We start from the raw sequence: 18,923 nt of genomic DNA on the forward strand, positions 1-18,923 counted from the left end.
TATTTTGGCTGCCACCGTTTATTTATCGGTGATTGTGTATTTGGCATAATATATTTTTAGCGGCGTGAAGGTAGACACCGCTGTAGAGGAACAGATGGTGACGTTCCTCTATGGAAGGGAAAGATTTCCAGTCAGGCAGATGTTGCGCCTGACCGGCCGCGGCCCCTCCGATGGTTCCTATTCGGAGATGGTATATATGCAACGCGTCGCTCAAATTGTGCAAGCATGATTCAGGATCGACGTCGCCATCTATCATGATTGCTGTGTGATATCACTGTAGTTCCGTCACTGCATCGATCCTCTTGCAGTTCCGGCGATGTTGACAAGATGGCGGTGTATGCATCGATTGTACCGCCACATATTAATTTTATTATTCTAAGTGCAAGACCAAAGTGCAAGACTGTCACCAACGACAAATAAAACAAATATTTTTAAGAATTCGTTTAGAAACAAAAATAATCATAGCTCGTGTATACAAATCATTTATTATAAATTTACTCTAATACTGACAGAAAATCACAAATCTTAAATCTTATTTTGCGTCTTAAAATTAATTTTGCATTTTAAATCTGTATCTGATTATGATGCAACTTTCAGTGAAAATCGCGAAAGAAAATGTAATTTTTTGCACCCACTATTGATTTGACAGATAAGTTTGAAGTTTCTGATTCCTGATATAACCTCTTTCCATGAAATTTTGTTTCGAATATTAGACCGAAATATAAATTATTTTAAATAATAATGGCTTCATTAAAAGTTTATTCAGTGGGAAGACTAGCAAAATATGCTATAGACTCGTCATTACGAACCCTCCGGAGTAATGTTTACAGGTATTTATTGCGCAACCCAAGTATAAGCCATAACCTAAAATATGTATCTTAATTTTATTTCATATTTATAAGGCAAAATCATTTAATAAAGTTTGAAGATGCCTGCTTAATTAACATTCAAGCTCTATTCCTTACTCATGCTTGAGAAATAGATAGAATTGGCGGGAATGTTTAAAACCAATTCAAAAATTAAAAAAATAAATAAAGAAACTAAAAAGTAAGACCGCATTTAAAGTCAAAATCAAATAACATGCAATCAGTGAAAAAATAACATATTCCATAATTTTATGTTTCGCCTCGAGTTGTTTTATGAATTTTAGGGAAGTTGACCTATAATCTGTTTTTCTGTCAAAATAATATACTCGAGGTCATTAGAATTTTTAGCCCGATATGGTGAAAGACCGCTTCTAACACATCAGAGTTAATATTGTGTTATATTTCTACCAAGTCATATGTTAGTGATTATATTAGTATTATTCATTCTATTATTTCAGAGTATCACCCTCAGTTCGCACATATAGCACAGAAGAGAAGGCAAAAGAGGCAGATTCAAATGGTGATAAAAACCTACCAAGCACTATAGAGGAATGCCACAAACAGATTGAGAGCTTGACTAATGAAGTGAACACATTAAAACAGCAAGTCAAAGATTTTGATGTAGGTATTTACCACAGGATATTTTTTGAAATGATGGTGTTCATAAACATCTTATGAATTTTTTCATACTGCTGTTTCAATATCAAAAACTGTGCTTAACTGAGTTCAAGAAAATACATCATCCATAGCTCTAATGAGTGCTTCCAGTGAAGCATTTTATTTTCACATTGAGTCTATTATGTAGGACTCAATGCAAAAATAAAGTACTAACTTATTTTATTAAGTACTTTTTGTATTTTCAACTATAATAATTTTTCAGTATTTTTATATTTGATTCTAGGCAAAGAAATTTAAATAACATGCTGTATACATTATAAAATTATATTAATAATTAATAGATTAATAGCTCTATCTTCATTTTTTGCTAAAATAAAACTCACCATAAACAGTAATAATATTTAGCTTATCAATATATAGTTAAACTTCATAGATAAGGTATTTTCATATAAAGGCAGATAACCACCAAAAGTAAGCATTTTAACAGTTTAAAATCTGTCAGTAAGAAATTGATACTGGCTATTCTAGCAATATGCAGCTTTTGTTTGCTACACACATGCAATACAAGGTTTTTATGAATATAATATATTGTTTACAAATGCTTATGGTATTAATTATAATTGTATGATAAAAATCTATGACAATTTTTATCTGTAACTCCAAGGATGATGTTGCATTAGAAGGTGATATATAGTGAGGAGGAAATACATGTTAAGGCGATACCTCAAGGTCCATTTTCATACATTTTGTTTCGGCTTTAATCTGGCCTTTAAAATTTAATATGACGAAATTTTAAAGGCCGAAATATCCATGATTATTAATTATTTTTACGTTTTTCTTTCAACTGCGAGAACTAATCACTAACTAGACGTGAATTTAAATTCTTTACTTGCCAATACTTATTTAGTTACCCAGATTAAAGCCGAAACAAAATGTATGAAAATGGACCTTGAGGTATCGCCTTAAGAGTTCCACAAAACAACTTTAATATATTAGTACAATAAACAACTAAGTTCCTGAAAAAGAAAAATGGTTTTTCTTGTAATAATAAATATTAAAATTGATTCACTCATATAATGTGTTATGAATAACCAGTTAAAAGTAGTGCAATCAAAATTTTGTTTTTTAGACAGATTTTAGTGTTGGGACATTTTACACGTTCTAAGTTGTCGGAATGCTTACTTAAAATATTTGAAATTTACAATGAATTATTTAAATATTTTCCACCAGGATAAATATAAGCGAGCACTGGCCGACGGAGAGAATGTCCGACGCCGAATGATGAAACAGGTAGAAGACGCCAAATCCTTCGCTATTCAGAGTTTCTGCAAGGATTTACTTGATGTAAGTAGAACCTAATATGCTAAAAAAGAACATGATATACCATAAACATTTTAGAGTAAGAAACAAGAAATTATTATAATTTTCATTAATTTGGGTTTAAACTGCGTCCCATAAAGCGATAAGCTCGCGCCCTGTCACATCACGGGACAGACAAAAAAATTACGAAAAGTGGAAGCACTAGTTGCAGCTCTGCTCACCCCTTCGCGACCTAAAGGCGAAGACATGTTGCTAAGTTGAAGAATGTAATGGTGATCTATAGTTATGATTTTAGGTAGCAGACACATTAGCGGCAGCGGCTGAAAGCGTGCCAGAGAGTGAAGTGTCCGAGGGCGGTGGCACAGAGGGTGGAGCCTCCGCAGCCCTTCGCTCGCTACACGACGGTGTTAGGCTTACTAGAGCTCAACTCACTCAAGTAAGTATAGCTACACCTACATCAGATAAATCAATGGTCATATAATATTTATGGCATAATAAATTATCATAGATTGTATGTCAAAACATAATGTTTGTTTATTTATCAGGTTTTCGCGCGACACGGTTTGGTAGCAGTATCGCCGTTAAGAGAGAAATTCGACCCGAACCTGCATGAAGCTTTGTTCCAACAAGTATGTATTTTAGCCTTAAATTTCTTGAATATACTGGAGACATTTTGTATTGGATTTTTCAACTGCCTGCATGATTTTCTTACACGCCTTTGCACACCAATGCACCAAACATCATTCATTCATAGAGTCATTATTGACACCTTTCTGTAACACCTTGTGTATAATGAGACATTTCTCAGGAGGTGGAAGGCGCGGAGTCTGGCACGGTGGTGACGGTGAGCAAGCTCGGCTACAAGCTGCACGACCGGTGCGTGCGGCCCGCGCTCGTCGGCGTCGCGAAGTGATCCCACCGCGTGATACACTAACGGAGGGGTTCTTGGCTAAAAACATTCTAATATCAAAAGTTATAAATATTAATGATAGTATGTTGTATCAATTCAAATGTCTTCTTAAAAGTTAATAAAGAGGATGCCACAATATTTTTCAACTTGCATAATATTTATTATATATATTGAAGTATGAGTTTATTAATTCAATAGGTTATAATGTCAACACAATGAGGGAAGCACTTTTTCAAAACCACTATTATCCAATGTATGTATTTTCATGTGCAATATCAAAGATTGAAGCCAATAACCCCTCTCAAAGAATGTTATGAAAATACTAGTAGTTAGATAGATCACAAGGCCTAGTTTCTTGTACGTTCACACTGTGCATCATGTAGGGGTGTTGTGCAATAATTACAAATAAATAAATACTGCAACTCATATGACGTTCCTGTCTATGTAAGTACTTATGAGATATGCAACTTGATTTTAGGCTATTTTGGAAATAAAGTACTAAGTATATTGCACAAATATTGATGCCCTTAGTGCAAACAGGTACTTTACTACTTTGTGACTTTATGAGGTTTCCTTATTTTCAAGGATATTCAATGATAACTTTTATTTCATCCTTACATGATATAAAGTGTGATGTCCTTTTAATGATTGATTTATAAAGAGACTTGAGAACAATGAGATTTCTTTCCCGAATGAACAATTATTATCGAAAAATAATATAAATAAATGGCTTCTTTATTAACGAAAACTTCGAAATAGTTGTAGTTTAGATAATAAATACTGGCATAATATTTAAATAAATCTGTAATGTACATAATCATAAACTAACAGTCGTTTTTAATAAACGATCCGAATCCCAGTCTTCAATCCGACTCCAAAAACGAACCAATCAAAATAAATCTTTTGTAAGCGTGTAAAAGAAAGCTTTGTTCTGATTGGTCCATTTTTGAGATAGATAGAAAAAACCAATTGAGATCGTTTATTGAAAATGGCGACACAAATCCCATGTTTTATCCACATATTTACGTGATTGCTCCTTAGATGACAGACCTGCGTGAATCTTTATATTGTGATTGTGATAAGCTTTACTTACAAAAAATGGGAAATATTTCTACTTGTTCCAATGCCATTGTATAAAAATTCCAATAATGTATAGTTTAGTTCACAAAAAGAAAACGAGAGTATGTTTTTTTTTATATATTTTGTGTATCGGACTTGTGACGAATATTCGCAATTTTGTCAATTTGGCACATTTTTTAGTATTTTGGGCTATGAATTGTATTTTCCATTAAATTTAATAAGCGCAAAAAATATAAATAATAAAGTAAAATGTGTCAAATATTGTGCGAGTGTTCGGCTTTTATCATCCATAGTCGCATATTCGGTTTTCGACAAAATTACGAGAGTTTTGTTACAAGTCCTTAGTGTTTTGTATCGCAGTGTATGTTTGTGCGGTGGTAGTTATACAAATATTGTTGAATGAATGGCTTTTATTTATCAAATACCATATTAGGTGACCCCATAACAAAAATCTCTGTGTAGATTTTATGCAACTTTAATATCATAGTTAATAATCTTATTAAAAAAAACTCCAACTATGAGTAGTGGTAATAAGACTCAATAAACGGGCAGTCGCTGTGGCGATTAGTATACTGCCTAATGAGATATCAAGAGTTCGATTTTCGTTCCGACATTGGAAATTATAAAAAACTTATTGTGGGATCAGACTTCAGAGACATGATTGGCGTGTGGCGGGCTGCAAGGGTTAGCGCTCAAAATAATATGTTTGAGTTTCGACTCAACACCAAATTTTACTGTTTATTTGCTGCTATATCTTTGTCATGTCCGTTGGATAGCAAGTCCAGCAGCTCGTCCAACGTCGCCATCCTGACTGTGGCGTCCACTTCAGTGTTGGTTTGGTACACTTCGTAGCGCGGGGGCGAGTCCAGCGCCGCTTTACCGCACACCACTATGGTGGGGTAGCCTAATCTGAAAATATTAAATAAAATTGTTTAAAACGATTTTATTTGCCGAGTACTGTTGGCTACTAGAGCGCCTAATAATAATATTATGGTTATACTAGCTTATCCCTGCGGTTCCGCCTGTGTAAAAAAGTTTTTTGGGGATAATTTTTTTTCCGTAATAAAGTGCTTACAGCATTCAGTAATATATAGCTTCATATTAGTCGAAACAAATTCAAAATTGATTCCGTAGTTCCTGAAATTTGGCACACGAGTAGAGCGTGTCATAAATTACTTTTTATTCCCATAACATGCTCCCATGGGAAATAATTTAATATTTAATAATAAAAAAAAATATGGTGCTGGTGGCGCTTTGAATCGATACAGAGTTTTAGAAACTTGTAGGGGGTAAGGCTTTAGACGCGGGCGAAGTCACGAGTCCCCACCACCACCGTCACCATTACCATCACATCACTACCATCACCATCACATCGCTACCATCCCCAGCACATCGCTACCATCACAATCACATCACCTAGTTATGTATAAAATCAATAAAAAGTAACCTGTCAGCCATCATGAGTCTTTTGCCGATGGTCATTTGATGGCGGTCGTCCACCAGCACATCATTATCAAGTCCTGGCAGCCGGCATATCGCCTCGTGGAGCTGGTGCACATGGTTTTCTCCCAGAGCAGACCACTCTTTAGAACCTTCCTATAGAATATAGCGGATTTTTATTCAGGTAGCGTTTACTACGAACAATTTTCGAAGAATATTGTAGAAGAAATAAAAAGAAATCTATTTTACGATCACCTTGATACTACAAAGGTCTATTAAAATTATATATTGCGAAGCTGTCATCAAGGAAGAAGACTTCCTCCTTGTGTTAGTGTAGGAAGATGTTTATATCTCTCTAAGCTGATTTTTGAGTTCTTAAGTGTGAGTTAATAAACTATCCGCCATTTTCAATGAGAACAAGTTTTTTTGACATGCTTACAAATGAGTTATTTTGATTGGTTCATTCCCGAAATGGGATTGAAGATTGAGATTGATTTCGTTTGTTGAAAACTGCTTTATGGCAGATATATAAAATTTTCAATACTATTGTTCAATTACCTTCGGACCGATTATGATGAGGCTATACGGCGCTATGGCTCTAGGCCACCTTAACGCTTTGTCTGTAGAAAGAGCTTCTAAACTTGATGCCAACAATCTGCGAAAATACATTTATTAAGTAAATTATAAAATGTATTCAAAAATAAAATATATAGAAATATCTTTTTTTCACCTTAGTAATTTACCTCGTCACTCCAATCCCGTAGCACGACATAATGACAGGCTCTGAGGGACCACTCGAAGGAACGTAGTGCGCTCCGAGCGGATCACTGTATTTTGTACCTAGAATAAATGTGTGCCCGACCTAGCGGCAAAGAAAATAAGTATTAGAAACTATGTAGCCTAATGGAAAACATACTGTTACTTGAACAGTTTACAATAGTGCAATATTAGCAGTGTGGGTGTATTACTGATTTCTATTTGTTTAAAGAGACGTACGTAATATGACATTACCTCAATACTGCTAAGGACTTTGGTATTTGCTCCACAAGCCTGGCAACTCTTCTGCGATTCACTGGCAAGGCTGGCTTGCGAGCAGGACACACACACATGGATTTGGTCTTCTCCTGATGCTGCCGGAAGCTGCCACTCATGAGAAACGGATCCGCCCATGTCTCCAGATGGTGCTCTAACTGGTAACATGATTATGCTTAAAAAATATTTTGTAATAAAGAAATAGTTTCAATAATAAGGGTATTTTCTATGTGCAATTAGTAATAGATAAATTGAAACTTAATTCACGATAGTATCAAATACCTTGATAAACGGGAAGGTGCAGTTGGTCGAATAGGCGTTGGTATGCGGCAGTCATCCGCTGGTAGGTGGTATGCGCGCAGTCGAGAGATGTGTGTGCTCCATACGCGTCCAGCATGAGGAACTCACGCGCTCGTAATAAGCCATGTTTGGGTCGGTGCTCATCTCTGTACTTATTACTTATCTAGGGATAAAAGTTTCCATCTTAATATCTCACCTAAATGATAAAAATTATAGTTCAATAATGTTTTTTACATGGGCCTGGAAAAGTGACTCCACTGCACTTTATATTTTGTCTCAACATGTTACATGGTATCGGACCTTTGTCATGGGTGGGAAGGGTGAATATAATACCCACATTTTCCCAGTAATGTTAGGTTCCATTTTATAAGAAGTGTCTATTGGACTTTTTTTATTTACCAGGTAAGATTTCAGACACCAAATAGTGAAAAGCAAAGCTCCATATCACATTTCTTTATTGGGGATCAAACCGAAGACCTCATCATGGCAGTCAAACTACAATAAAGCAACATAATTGCGATAATCTCAATATGTTTGATGACTATTGACTAATTCATGTTTGTCTGCTGCCAATATTTGTAATAAGCTTATAATATTGTAAAGTAATTGTAATGTTTATAGAACAAAATATTTTAGTAAATATTAATTCAGCTTAGTAGTTAGCACTAAACAGAAATTTCACCCCTATCCATATAAGTTGTAATTTTTCATATAAATGAGTATAATCAATATTAATATCAGGTTTAATTAAATGAGTATACAGAGTGGTGAAAATCATACATCACATAATATTTATTTATATATATGACATGACATTATATTATTTTATAAAATATGGAGATATTTTATTTATAAAATATGAAAAAATGTGAACAGTTGTATTGTATTACTGGAGTATTTTTTCGTTTTTAATAATTTTGCTATGATTAAAAAATTATATGTAAATTTGCAAAAATATTATGTGACTATGGCAGCAATGTATTACAACTAATAGCAGTCATATTGAGAGTTCAAATACTTCTAACAAATTGTAAAATTATAATATTTGCTGAAAATTTTGGTATAAAAGTATATGTGTCATAATTTTTTATTGTATTTTTCATACATATTTCAACGATTACTATCCGTGATTTTGATTAATGAGTTACCATTTGTGGCAATTCATAGAGATGCTCATAATTAACAGTAAACTAGCAAATAAACGAGGTAACAGTACCTGATACACTATCAGAGGAAGTTGTTTGTATGACAAAGGTCCAACATCAGCCAACAAGTCTGCTATGGTTTCTTCATGTGTCTGAAATCAAATTATTTTAAAAATTTATGTTTAGATAGACTATTTTATGTATCTAGAAATATGTTCAAGGAAGAAAAAACGGAGTGAATCTCTTAACAAAATAAACATCAAATACAATTGTGGAAATTTAAATGTGGAGAGATATTTCCTTGCATTTATTAATACTCTTTTCTGTGTACTATAAAAACCCTTACCGGAGCCAATAAATATTGTTTGTCATGCCTATCTTTTAAAGTGACTAGTTCTGGTCCAATGTCTGCTATTCTGCCAGTTTTTTCCCAGAGGTTAGCTGGTGTCAAGGCCGGGAGAGAGATGCGTTGTGCGCCTGTGGTTTCAATACAATTCTTTATGAGATTCTCCAGCTTATCGACAGATCGTCTGGCAAGCGGTAAGAGAGTGAACAATCCGGAACTGGTGGGGCGGACTAAGCCACATTCTAGGAGTAACTGAAAGAAAAAACAAGCCATATAATTTTATGCCCAAAATATTATAACAAATCCAAGATAAAATTACCATACATATAGATGAGAATTTTATATAGTTGTATAGTAATACAACATGCTTAGTAAATTTTATTGTAACCGGCTAGCGATCCTCAATGTAGAGACTAAAATAATAAATAAATAAACACACAAAATCGTACTTACTTTCTGACTTTTGGACGTAATATCCGTATTTTTAATTTTAGCATTCTTAGGAATAGTAATTATAGGTTGAAATATTTGAGACAAACGTTTCATTGGGGCAGAAATGTAATTTTATTAATATTTTAAGTTTGAATACAATAAATTGAGGTTATAACTTATATCCACAAGTGACAGAACAATCAGCTGATTGTCAGATTGACAATTTACTTTTTTATTAGTTCTGGAACACGAAGGTCTAGAACCGTGCTGATCATAAAAACAAAATATCATTCACTTTAGACAGACACATTATTTTTGCTATCGAAAAGTAAAGATGTAAAATAAAAAGAGATGTAATTTATTCTATAAAATATTGTATGTATACTAATATGGTGACTCATATTTAGTGATTTCCGGCAACTATGGGGTTTTCTGATATAGTGGGTAAGTACAGAAAAGGCAGCAAAAAGCAGCAGAAGGTTAAGGCGATACCTCAAGGATTTCGTCATATTAAATTTTAAAGGCCGAAATATCCATGATTATTAATTATTTTTACGTTTTTCTTTCAACTGCGAGAACTAATCACTAACTAGACGTGAATTTAAATTCTTTACTTGCCAATACTTGTTTAGTTACCCAGATTAAAGGTGAAACAAAATGTATGAAAATGGACCTTGAGGTATCGCCTTAAGTAATAACAAAAGACTTGTAAAAGGCTACTCTGTATATTAAAATACAAAACAAATCATTTGGGAGAATAATTAATGTTTCTTCGCCGCATCATTTAATTGGGGACACATCATAATTGCACTCGTTTATCTTAAAAAAATATATACGTTATCTCTCTTCAAATTACCTCATTGAATCTTTCTATAATTGAACTTATTTTTTAAGGTGACATTTATCATAAACTTTTTACACAAAACATACTTAGTAGAAATATAAGTGGTGATGCTACACTGCGTGAAATCATCATAATGTGTTTTCACTGAGATTGGTCATATTTCAGCACAGATAGATAAGTACTTACTTAGTTAAATTATTTCGAATTTCGAAGGTGTGTGAAGTCTACCAATCCGCACTAGGCCAGCGTGGTGGACTAAGGCCTAATCCCTCTCAGTAGTAGAGGAGGCCCGCGCTCAGCAGTGGGCAAGTATATAATACAGAGCTGATATTATTATTATTAAATTATTTCAAAAAAAAATTTTTGGCACCTTTTTTAAAAATGCTATATGTCGACGTAATACATTTTATTAATTAAACATGTCATAAATTGGCACCAATAAGTGTCAGTAATTACCATATTTTGTTGGTTACAATTATTCTATCATTTTCATGAGTATAAAATGAACGTTACTGTTACTTTGATAAAAATAAGGAGTTGTAGTGTGTTATTTTTTTAAGCAACAAACTATTAATCAATATAGTTAAAACAGGGATTGTAAAGCAAACAAACTATGCCTAAATTCATTTTTACATTTATAATGAGTAATAACTTAGTTTTAACACATCTTTAAAGGGTTTAAATTAACCACATTTCTATGTAGTGAATTATTACTCAATAAGTGTGACAGTTAATTATAAGTCGAACAAAACATAGTTAAATTCATGTTATAATTTATAAACAATTATGATTGTGTTTTTAGAACATTTTATGAAGCTTAGAAAATAACTACAATAACGGATCCTAAAATAACGGAAAGCGGCGGAAACAACACTTATAAAAAGTATTCTAAATAATTCCAATAGTTTAACAGTGATTTAATAATCGGAATACTTTTGTAAATGGTCGTAATGAATTAACAGGCAAAAACATTTAGTGCCGCTGAATTTCATTACGGGTGTATTCCTTAATATGGAAAGTGTATTGACTCCTATGCCGTTTGTTTAAATATTGTGAGCTCGTGGCGAAAATTCAATTTATTCCTGAAATTTCGCCTGGAGCACATCAAGTAATAAGTGTGAGTATTACATTTAATTATTTTGATAGTTTGGTGTTTGTTTTATTTTGAGTGTATCATTTACAGTGTTGGTTATTTTATATTGGTCTATAATTTAATATAAAAGGCTACGCTCGTAGAATATCCATTATGAGTAACCCCATCGATGATGGTAGTGACGTCAGTTCTGCTGACGTCACTATTTTAAAAAATACTGCTGAGACTTGCGCTCCGTTATATATATTTAATAATTAATAATATATATTTTTCTCATGTTATTAGTACATCTAAACAATATGCTTGAGTAGTTATGTTTTAGTAACTGTAAAATGAGTAATTGTCCATTATACAATACTGATACAAACATATCATAACTCTACTTGTACGTAAGCCAACATAAGCTAGATATCACGTTAAAAAAAAGTTACTCATCTCTAAAAAAAAAGAAAATATTTTTCCTCTATTGTACATATTAGTGCAGTGTCCCTTATAAGTTGGCTACCACTGTATCAGTACATACTTTTGTACGAACTTGACACTGCGGCATAACTTACATATAGGATAATGGATTCATTCACATACGAGAGAGTAGAGACCTATTGCATAGATTTCTACACATCTATTTATTTATTTAAGAAATCACATCAAAGAAGATTTAAGAAATACACACACACATGCTCTTTATCCTTTAAGGGGTAGACAGAGGCGCAACTTGCGTACCCACTTTAGCGTCGTGTGTATTCCGTTTCATGATGTGATAGTGGGCGAGCCTGTTGCCATATCGGGCATAAGTTCCAGACTCTGGACTGAGAGTAGAAAAACCTAATGTCACTGCCCCAGTCGGGGATCGAATCTGAGACCTCAACATTGCAGTCGTACCGTAATATGCCTATGCCACCGAGGCAGTCTTAAGAAAGTCGATGAACATACTTAGTATGAGAATTCTAGTTAAGCATAAAGCATCAGAAATAAAAGTAGTTCGTAGATCGACACTTACATATTACTTATATAAATAGATACTACAGGAAGTAAAAAACGATTAATAGAATTTCCATAAAAAATATTGTCTGCTACCTACTTCCCATAAAAGAAGGTGTATCGATACAGATATATAGGTTTAAAAGAAAAGGGAAATATTGTATCGTTACATATTTTACAGAATCATTTATCTATTGCAGCTTACAAAGAGAAACAGTCATCAAAAATATTTCATGAAAACTGAGTTGCAAGATGCTGTTATTCATTGCTCAAAATTGTCAGAACTAAAGTACAGTCAAGGCTGTAACTTTAGGAGATTTGATTCTAGATACCAACGAACTTCGTAAAAAAAATATGGTATTGTCCTTTGGCGACCACATCAACAGACATTCCCGTGAACTTTTTGGTTATTTGTCTTTAAAGCTATGCACTAATGATACCAATACTTTATTTGGCAGTTACTGCATATTTCCTTTCTATTTTATCTTTATCCTACAGAAACTAACGCGCCTGGTCACAGGGATTAAGAATTATTGGCTATTCATAAAGAGATGTTTTTTAGGACACCTTGTATATAGGGTAATCATGTTTCTACTGCTACTGAAATCTCTGACATTAACTGTTCATACACCATTGGTCTGGTTAGCGCGATGTAAGCGCTCGCGGCGCATCGGTGGGAAAACAAATGGTGTATCCCACCAGATAGCTGCGGAACCACTGACTCGCTCATCTCCGCCGACACGATTCGGGCAGAAGCATGAGTATAGGAGGTAGCGGGAGCGAATTACAGGGTGAAATTTAACTTATCCAACCTTTCAAGCTATAAGTTGCAACTCTTAGATTGTAGGGCTTAAATAATATTAAAAAAAGAATATTTACCTAAGTTGAAAAATGGGTTACAGGCCACAAATATCCTCGTATAAATGGATTTATGACTTTATCTGTTAAATGGTGGTTGAACTGGTTAAAATGTTACATAAAAATTAAGTAGGCATCATCTACCTAGTGGTAATTTCATTTAAAATAAGCATAATTTAATGTTATGTAAGTTGGTATATGGTCCATGTCCTTGGGTTAGGTAAACGTAGGTACAATACAAACAGCTTTTTGGCATGCGTTCCTGTAGAAAATAAGGATGCCTCTGAAATATCGTAACCTAACTTACCTTCCTGTATGCCATCTTTTGTGGTATTAAATATTGTTATTCCGCTTGCCAATCTAACTAAATCCCAGCCGGTCCGTTATCACGTTTACAGGCCATTTAACGCACGGCCATTTTGTCGCGCGCCGCAAAATGTCCGCGCTAATGGAAAACGGCGGGAAAGGACAAAAACCGGATAATTATAGCCCTTTATTGTGTGATGAACTCTGACTTTGCACGGGTTTGTGTAGAAATGAGGGGATCTGTTTTTTAGTGAGGAAGATCATTAGTCATAACATAATGCTTAACGACTGAGCTGTCAAGCGCAAAGGTTGATTTTGACGCGACGTGGGGAAATATAGAAATACCTACTTACCTACTATGCATTATACAATTACAAAGTAGAGATTGCAGATTCATTCGACTTGTTGGGTCATTAGATATTAGAGGCGATAATTCCTGGCAATAGGTGCTTACTATTTTGTACTGAGCACTATAGTAATGATAAATTAACACTGCATTATGAAACCCGGCAGATAATTTTCAAAAGTCACATTATGTAATAAATGTAAGAGCGATACAAGTTTACAGCCACAAGCAATTCATCATGTGTTCTATACGATGCAACGAGAATAATTAATGTGGATACGCTAAACCACCGACGGACAGCACACCTGGGACGCACCTGACCTTAATCTCTAGATTTGTCCATAGTTGCCGTAGATATGGAACGAATTTAGGCAAAAGTTTGAACGTAGGCATTCGTCTTACTGCGATATTAAGACTTAATATCGATGGTTGAAAGGCTAATTGTATTAAGCGACAAAAAATACTAGATTAAAAAACATAGAAAAACGTGCAGATTTTAAATATGTATGAAACTTAGTGTCGTAAAAAAATGTCGCTTAAGTTAATTAGCTTTTCAACCGTCGATATGGTTATCGCCCGTCCTGCATTTGTAATTACGCTATACAGGACGCGGCCTATGGGCGGCAGCCTCTTAGGGGCGGCAGATTTCAGAGGACGTTCACTCGATTTAATTTATCATTCGCTTATTTAACTTTAGTGCTTTCCATAATACAAACAAATGGAAAATTATTAAGTATTTTAGAAACTTACATTATATACATACATAAACCTACCTACATGGGGCAGCGGAAATATAGTGGCCTACACTCATAAAAAATATAAATCTGGCACTGGTTATCGTAAACGGTAGCAGGAGTAAGTATGACGAGCAGGATGCGAGGAATGGTCTGGTCCGGGTCTTCGAATGAATAACACGAAGTGCCAAGAGGTGTTGTTTATTAGGCGATCCACAATACAAGAGAGCTCAAATGACTGTTGCACCCTATTTTATAAACAATTTCAATGCAGTGTTGCCAACAAGAAAATATTAAATAAACAATTGCAATTGAGAGTTACCAACATAATAATTCTTAATATAATTAATTCACTACATTGTTAGATATATTTATAATTAGACATAAACCTCATTGGTGTCATACTTATGCTAAATTAATAATAATAATATTTTATATAATAATAGGGAAATTACAAGATATATATTTACACCTCATCCGAAACATACGGGTTATTGAGTAAAACTTATTACATTCGGCCATCCTGCAGCTGCCGTGGCCCACGGCGATCAATCGGATTGTCTCCCATTTTGGGAGCTGAAACAAAAAATATTTTACGCGGTTTTGTGTTAAAAAAAAATATATTCTTTTCTTATAGTGTTGTGTTTTACATATTTTAATTAATTGATTGATTATATTTGTACATAATGTAATAATGCGACATAATGTTATAAGATGCATTAGTTTAATTTTGGTAATTAAGATAACAATTATAATTCACAGTTAGAAATTAACAGACGTAGGCTCACATAGTTAAGTAGATTAGATATTCACATAGATCCAGACTACAGTATCACATAGCTTTGTAGACTGGATATTCACATAGATCTAGATTACAGTATTACAAAGCTTTATAGACTCGATATTCACATAGATCTAGATTACAGTATCACATAGCTTTGTAGCCTAGATATCCACATAGATCTAGATTACAGTATTACAAAGCTTTATAGACTCGATATTCACATAGATCTAGATTACAGTATTACAAAGCTTTATAGACTCGATATTCACATAGATCTAGACTACAGTATCACATAGCTTTGTAGCCTAGATATTCACATAGATCTAGACTACAGTATCACATAGCTTTATAGCCTAGATATTCACATAGATCTAGACTACAGTACCACATAGCTTTGTAGCCTAGATATTCACATAGATCTAGACTACAGTATCACATAGCTTAGTGGCTAGATATTGTATAATAATAATAATATCTTTATTTATTATAGTATAGATTCAATGTTAAATATTATTTCAGTTTACAACAATGTTTATATGGTAATATTATAATATATGTATGGATTAAGTCTTGTGACATACAGTAGAAGTTTAATAAAGACGTACCCATTACTAGATTTATTTAAATTATTAGAAATTAGGGTGCATCATTATTCTTTTAATGACCACCTTAGAATAAGTGGATGGGTAACAACTAATTACATAAGAATATTTAATTATTTTCTATTTTGAGTTTCGTAGTGGAATACAATGTCATGTAGCCATCAAAACATTAACTTTCTAATAAATCGATAAGATCGTCTCTGTCTACCTCCCGATCGGATTCTGATGAACTATCCGAAACGGTAGGTTTGTAGGGCCGAAGGGAGTCACTAGGCACAAGAGCACTGAATTTTCTATATCCTTTCACTCCTTTTATACTATTTATTGTATATCGATCTATGCTACAGTCAGCATGAGTAATTTTATAGGGTCCTGTGAATAGACTTCCTAATTTTTTGGTTATTCCCGTGGTGGTCTTGTCCCTAGAAATGCCTCCTCTCCATAGAACTAATTCTCCTATTTGGTATTTCCTACAACTTTTATGGCGTCGGTCATATCGACTTTTCATGACCGTCATATTTTTATCTATATGTAACTTAGCAGCCTTTCTACGTTCTTCTAATTGTGCCCTTGAAGTCGAATCACTATTTAATGTGGTTGAATATGCAGGGAGAAGAGAATTTTTGTGAGAGAACATCAAATTGAATGGAGCTACACCTGTGACTGCATGTGTGGTATTGTTTATTCCCCAAATGACATCTACTAACTTATCATCCCAGGTACATTCGCTCTCCGCTGTGGTATTAAGGCCATTTATTATCGTACGGTTTACTCTTTCTACTTGGCCATTTGACCGCGGACATGCGATTGCATTCAAGACGTGCTTAAATTGTTTTGTAAAGCAAATTCCTTAAAATATCTGCTAGTAAAAGCAACGCCACGGTCAGTAATTATTCGGTGTGGATTACCAAAAGTAGAAATGATTTCATGCAGATGTTTTATCGTTTCAACTGAACTTACCCCTCGAACCGCCCTTGCGAACACAAATTTGGTAAAGGAATCTATAACAACTAATATATAGCAATTCCCTTTCCTTGTTTTAAAAAGGACCTAAATGATCAACATGTATTGTGTGCATAGGAATATCTACTTTAGGGATCGGATGTAGTTCTCCCTCAGTTTTGCCGTAGTTACCCTTGGCATATGCGCAGGTTAAACAAGCTTTTATATACTTTCGGATAAACCTGGTCATCCCAGCAAACCAAAATTGTGATTTTATAACCTTTTCACATTTATCAAAACCAATATGTCCTACTTGGTCATGATATTTCTGAAGCAAACCCCATTTCGATAGTTTTGGAATAACAAATCTACTACCATGTAAAGTTTTACGAAACAAGCAATCATCAATTAATTCATAATTATTGACAATATCTGGATTACTTGTTCCTTCTTTCAGTTGATTAATTATGGCCTGCACGTTTTTATCTTGTATTTGTAACGTTAGGCGCCAATCTACGTCATCAATTTGTAAAACTGGTATTGTATCTACTGGGTTACGGCTAAGAGCATCCACGTGTTGCATGCGGGCACTAGGACGATATTCTATTTCTATGTCAAAATCTTGGATAGTAAGCCACCATCGAGCGATACGCGGTATCAAATCTTTTACTCAAAGTTGTTCTTAACGCGGCACAATCTGTAACTACCTTAATTGGGATACCCATAATGTATATTCTAAATCGTTTCAAGGATTCAACTACTGCCAAAGTTTCCAGTTCAAAACTATGATAATGTTGTTCCTCTTGGCTTGTTACACGACTAAAGTAAGCAACGGGCCTTAAAAGGCCATCTGTCTGGTATTGCAATAGGATTCCGCCTAGGCCTAGCTTACTAGCGTCGGTGTGTACTTCTGTCGTAGCATGTGGGTCATAAATGGCCAACACGGGACGTGTTAAGATAGCTTTGATGGTTGTGAATGCATGTTCCTGGTCGTGTCCCCAAACCCATTCTGTGTTATTTTTGGTAAGATATGTAAGGGGTCTAGCTATTTCAGCGAATCCCCTTACAAATTTACGAAAATATGAAGCTAAACCTATAAATTGTCGAATCTGGTGTACATTTTGTGGTCGCTTGAATTCCGAAACAGCATTTATTTTAGTCAGACCAGGCCTAATACTACCTGCAGTGACTTCATGGCCCAAATAACTCACGCTTGTCTTTTAAAAATGAGCATTTCTTTAGATTCAGTTTTAGATTTGCTTTTGTCAAAAGATTTAAAACTTCTTCTAATAGATCTATTCCTTCCTCAATACTTGTAGATGGAATTGTCAAATCATCTAGATAAATAGCTATTTTACTTTCTAGTGAACCAAGAGCCCTACGAATCAAACGCGAGAATACAGCAGGAGCATTAGCTAAACCAAAAGGCATTTTCAGAATTCATATTGGCCTCTCAGGGTAACAAAAGCAGTCTTTGAAGTGGATTCGTCCGAAATTTTAACCTGATAATAACTCTGCGTTAAGTCTAGGGTTGTAAATATTGTTTTCCTGAAAGCCGGTTTATTTGGTCATCGATGTGTGGAAGAGGATAGCGATCCTTTACTGTGCGAGCATTTAATGCTCGATAATCTACACAAAGTCTGTAGTCGCCCGCTTTTTCCTAACCAAGATGACTGGACTAGCATACTGTGATATTGACTCCTGGACTATACCCGCGGAAATAAGTTCGTCAACTTTATTTTTGAATCTCCATTTTCTTTATACGATAAACGATATGGCTTGCAATAAACTGGATTTGGGGTTGTGGTTTCAATATGCATCTCTATCAGATCACTAGTACCGAGATCACTACTACACTCGGCAAATGTTTTACTATATTTATTTAACAAGTCATGTAAACGTGACTTATTATACTTATCTATTTCACCAACATCGATATCATAA

The 18,923-nt window shown here is 34.3% G+C and overlaps 2 protein-coding genes across 2 annotated transcripts; one reads left to right on the top strand and one right to left on the bottom strand.

Moving 5' to 3' along the window:
* The first annotated feature begins 628 nt into the window (after positions 1 to 628).
* On the top strand, positions 629 to 5,194 carry LOC115450991 (grpE protein homolog, mitochondrial). The gene is made up of 6 exons (XM_030179174.2): positions 629 to 830; positions 1,325 to 1,487; positions 2,715 to 2,828; positions 3,100 to 3,240; positions 3,350 to 3,433; positions 3,613 to 5,194. Exons 1-6 carry the CDS (start codon positions 742 to 744, stop codon positions 3,715 to 3,717), a joined length of 696 nt encoding a protein of 231 aa, XP_030035034.1. The 5' UTR covers positions 629 to 741; the 3' UTR covers positions 3,718 to 5,194.
* A 59-nt stretch (positions 5,195 to 5,253) lies between these two features.
* On the bottom strand, positions 5,254 to 9,649 carry LOC115450990 (probable proline--tRNA ligase, mitochondrial; the record flags this gene model as incomplete). Its single annotated transcript, XM_030179173.1, is given in 9 exon segments — positions 5,254 to 5,703; positions 6,242 to 6,390; positions 6,793 to 6,889; positions 6,978 to 7,096; positions 7,246 to 7,424; positions 7,549 to 7,729; positions 8,783 to 8,863; positions 9,058 to 9,309; positions 9,511 to 9,649. Coding segments are annotated over 9 exon segments (1,329 nt in total). The 3' UTR covers positions 5,254 to 5,525.
* Between the last annotated feature and the right edge of the window lie 9,274 nt (positions 9,650 to 18,923).

This window comes from Manduca sexta, chromosome 26, assembly GCF_014839805.1.
Source record: "Manduca sexta isolate Smith_Timp_Sample1 chromosome 26, JHU_Msex_v1.0, whole genome shotgun sequence".
Taxonomy (NCBI): Eukaryota; Metazoa; Arthropoda; class Insecta; order Lepidoptera; family Sphingidae; genus Manduca; species Manduca sexta.

Excerpts from the sequence above, each read along its gene's own strand:
- LOC115450991 (XM_030179174.2), top strand. The coding sequence starts at position 742 with ATGGCTTCATTAAAAGTTTATTCAGTGGGAAGACTAGCAAAATATGCT. Across the intron at positions 2,829-3,099 it reads TCTGCAAGGATTTACTTGAT|GTAGCAGACACATTAGCGGC; the intron begins GTAAGTAGAACC and ends TTATGATTTTAG. Across the intron at positions 3,434-3,612 it reads ATGAAGCTTTGTTCCAACAA|GAGGTGGAAGGCGCGGAGTC; the intron begins GTATGTATTTTA and ends GACATTTCTCAG.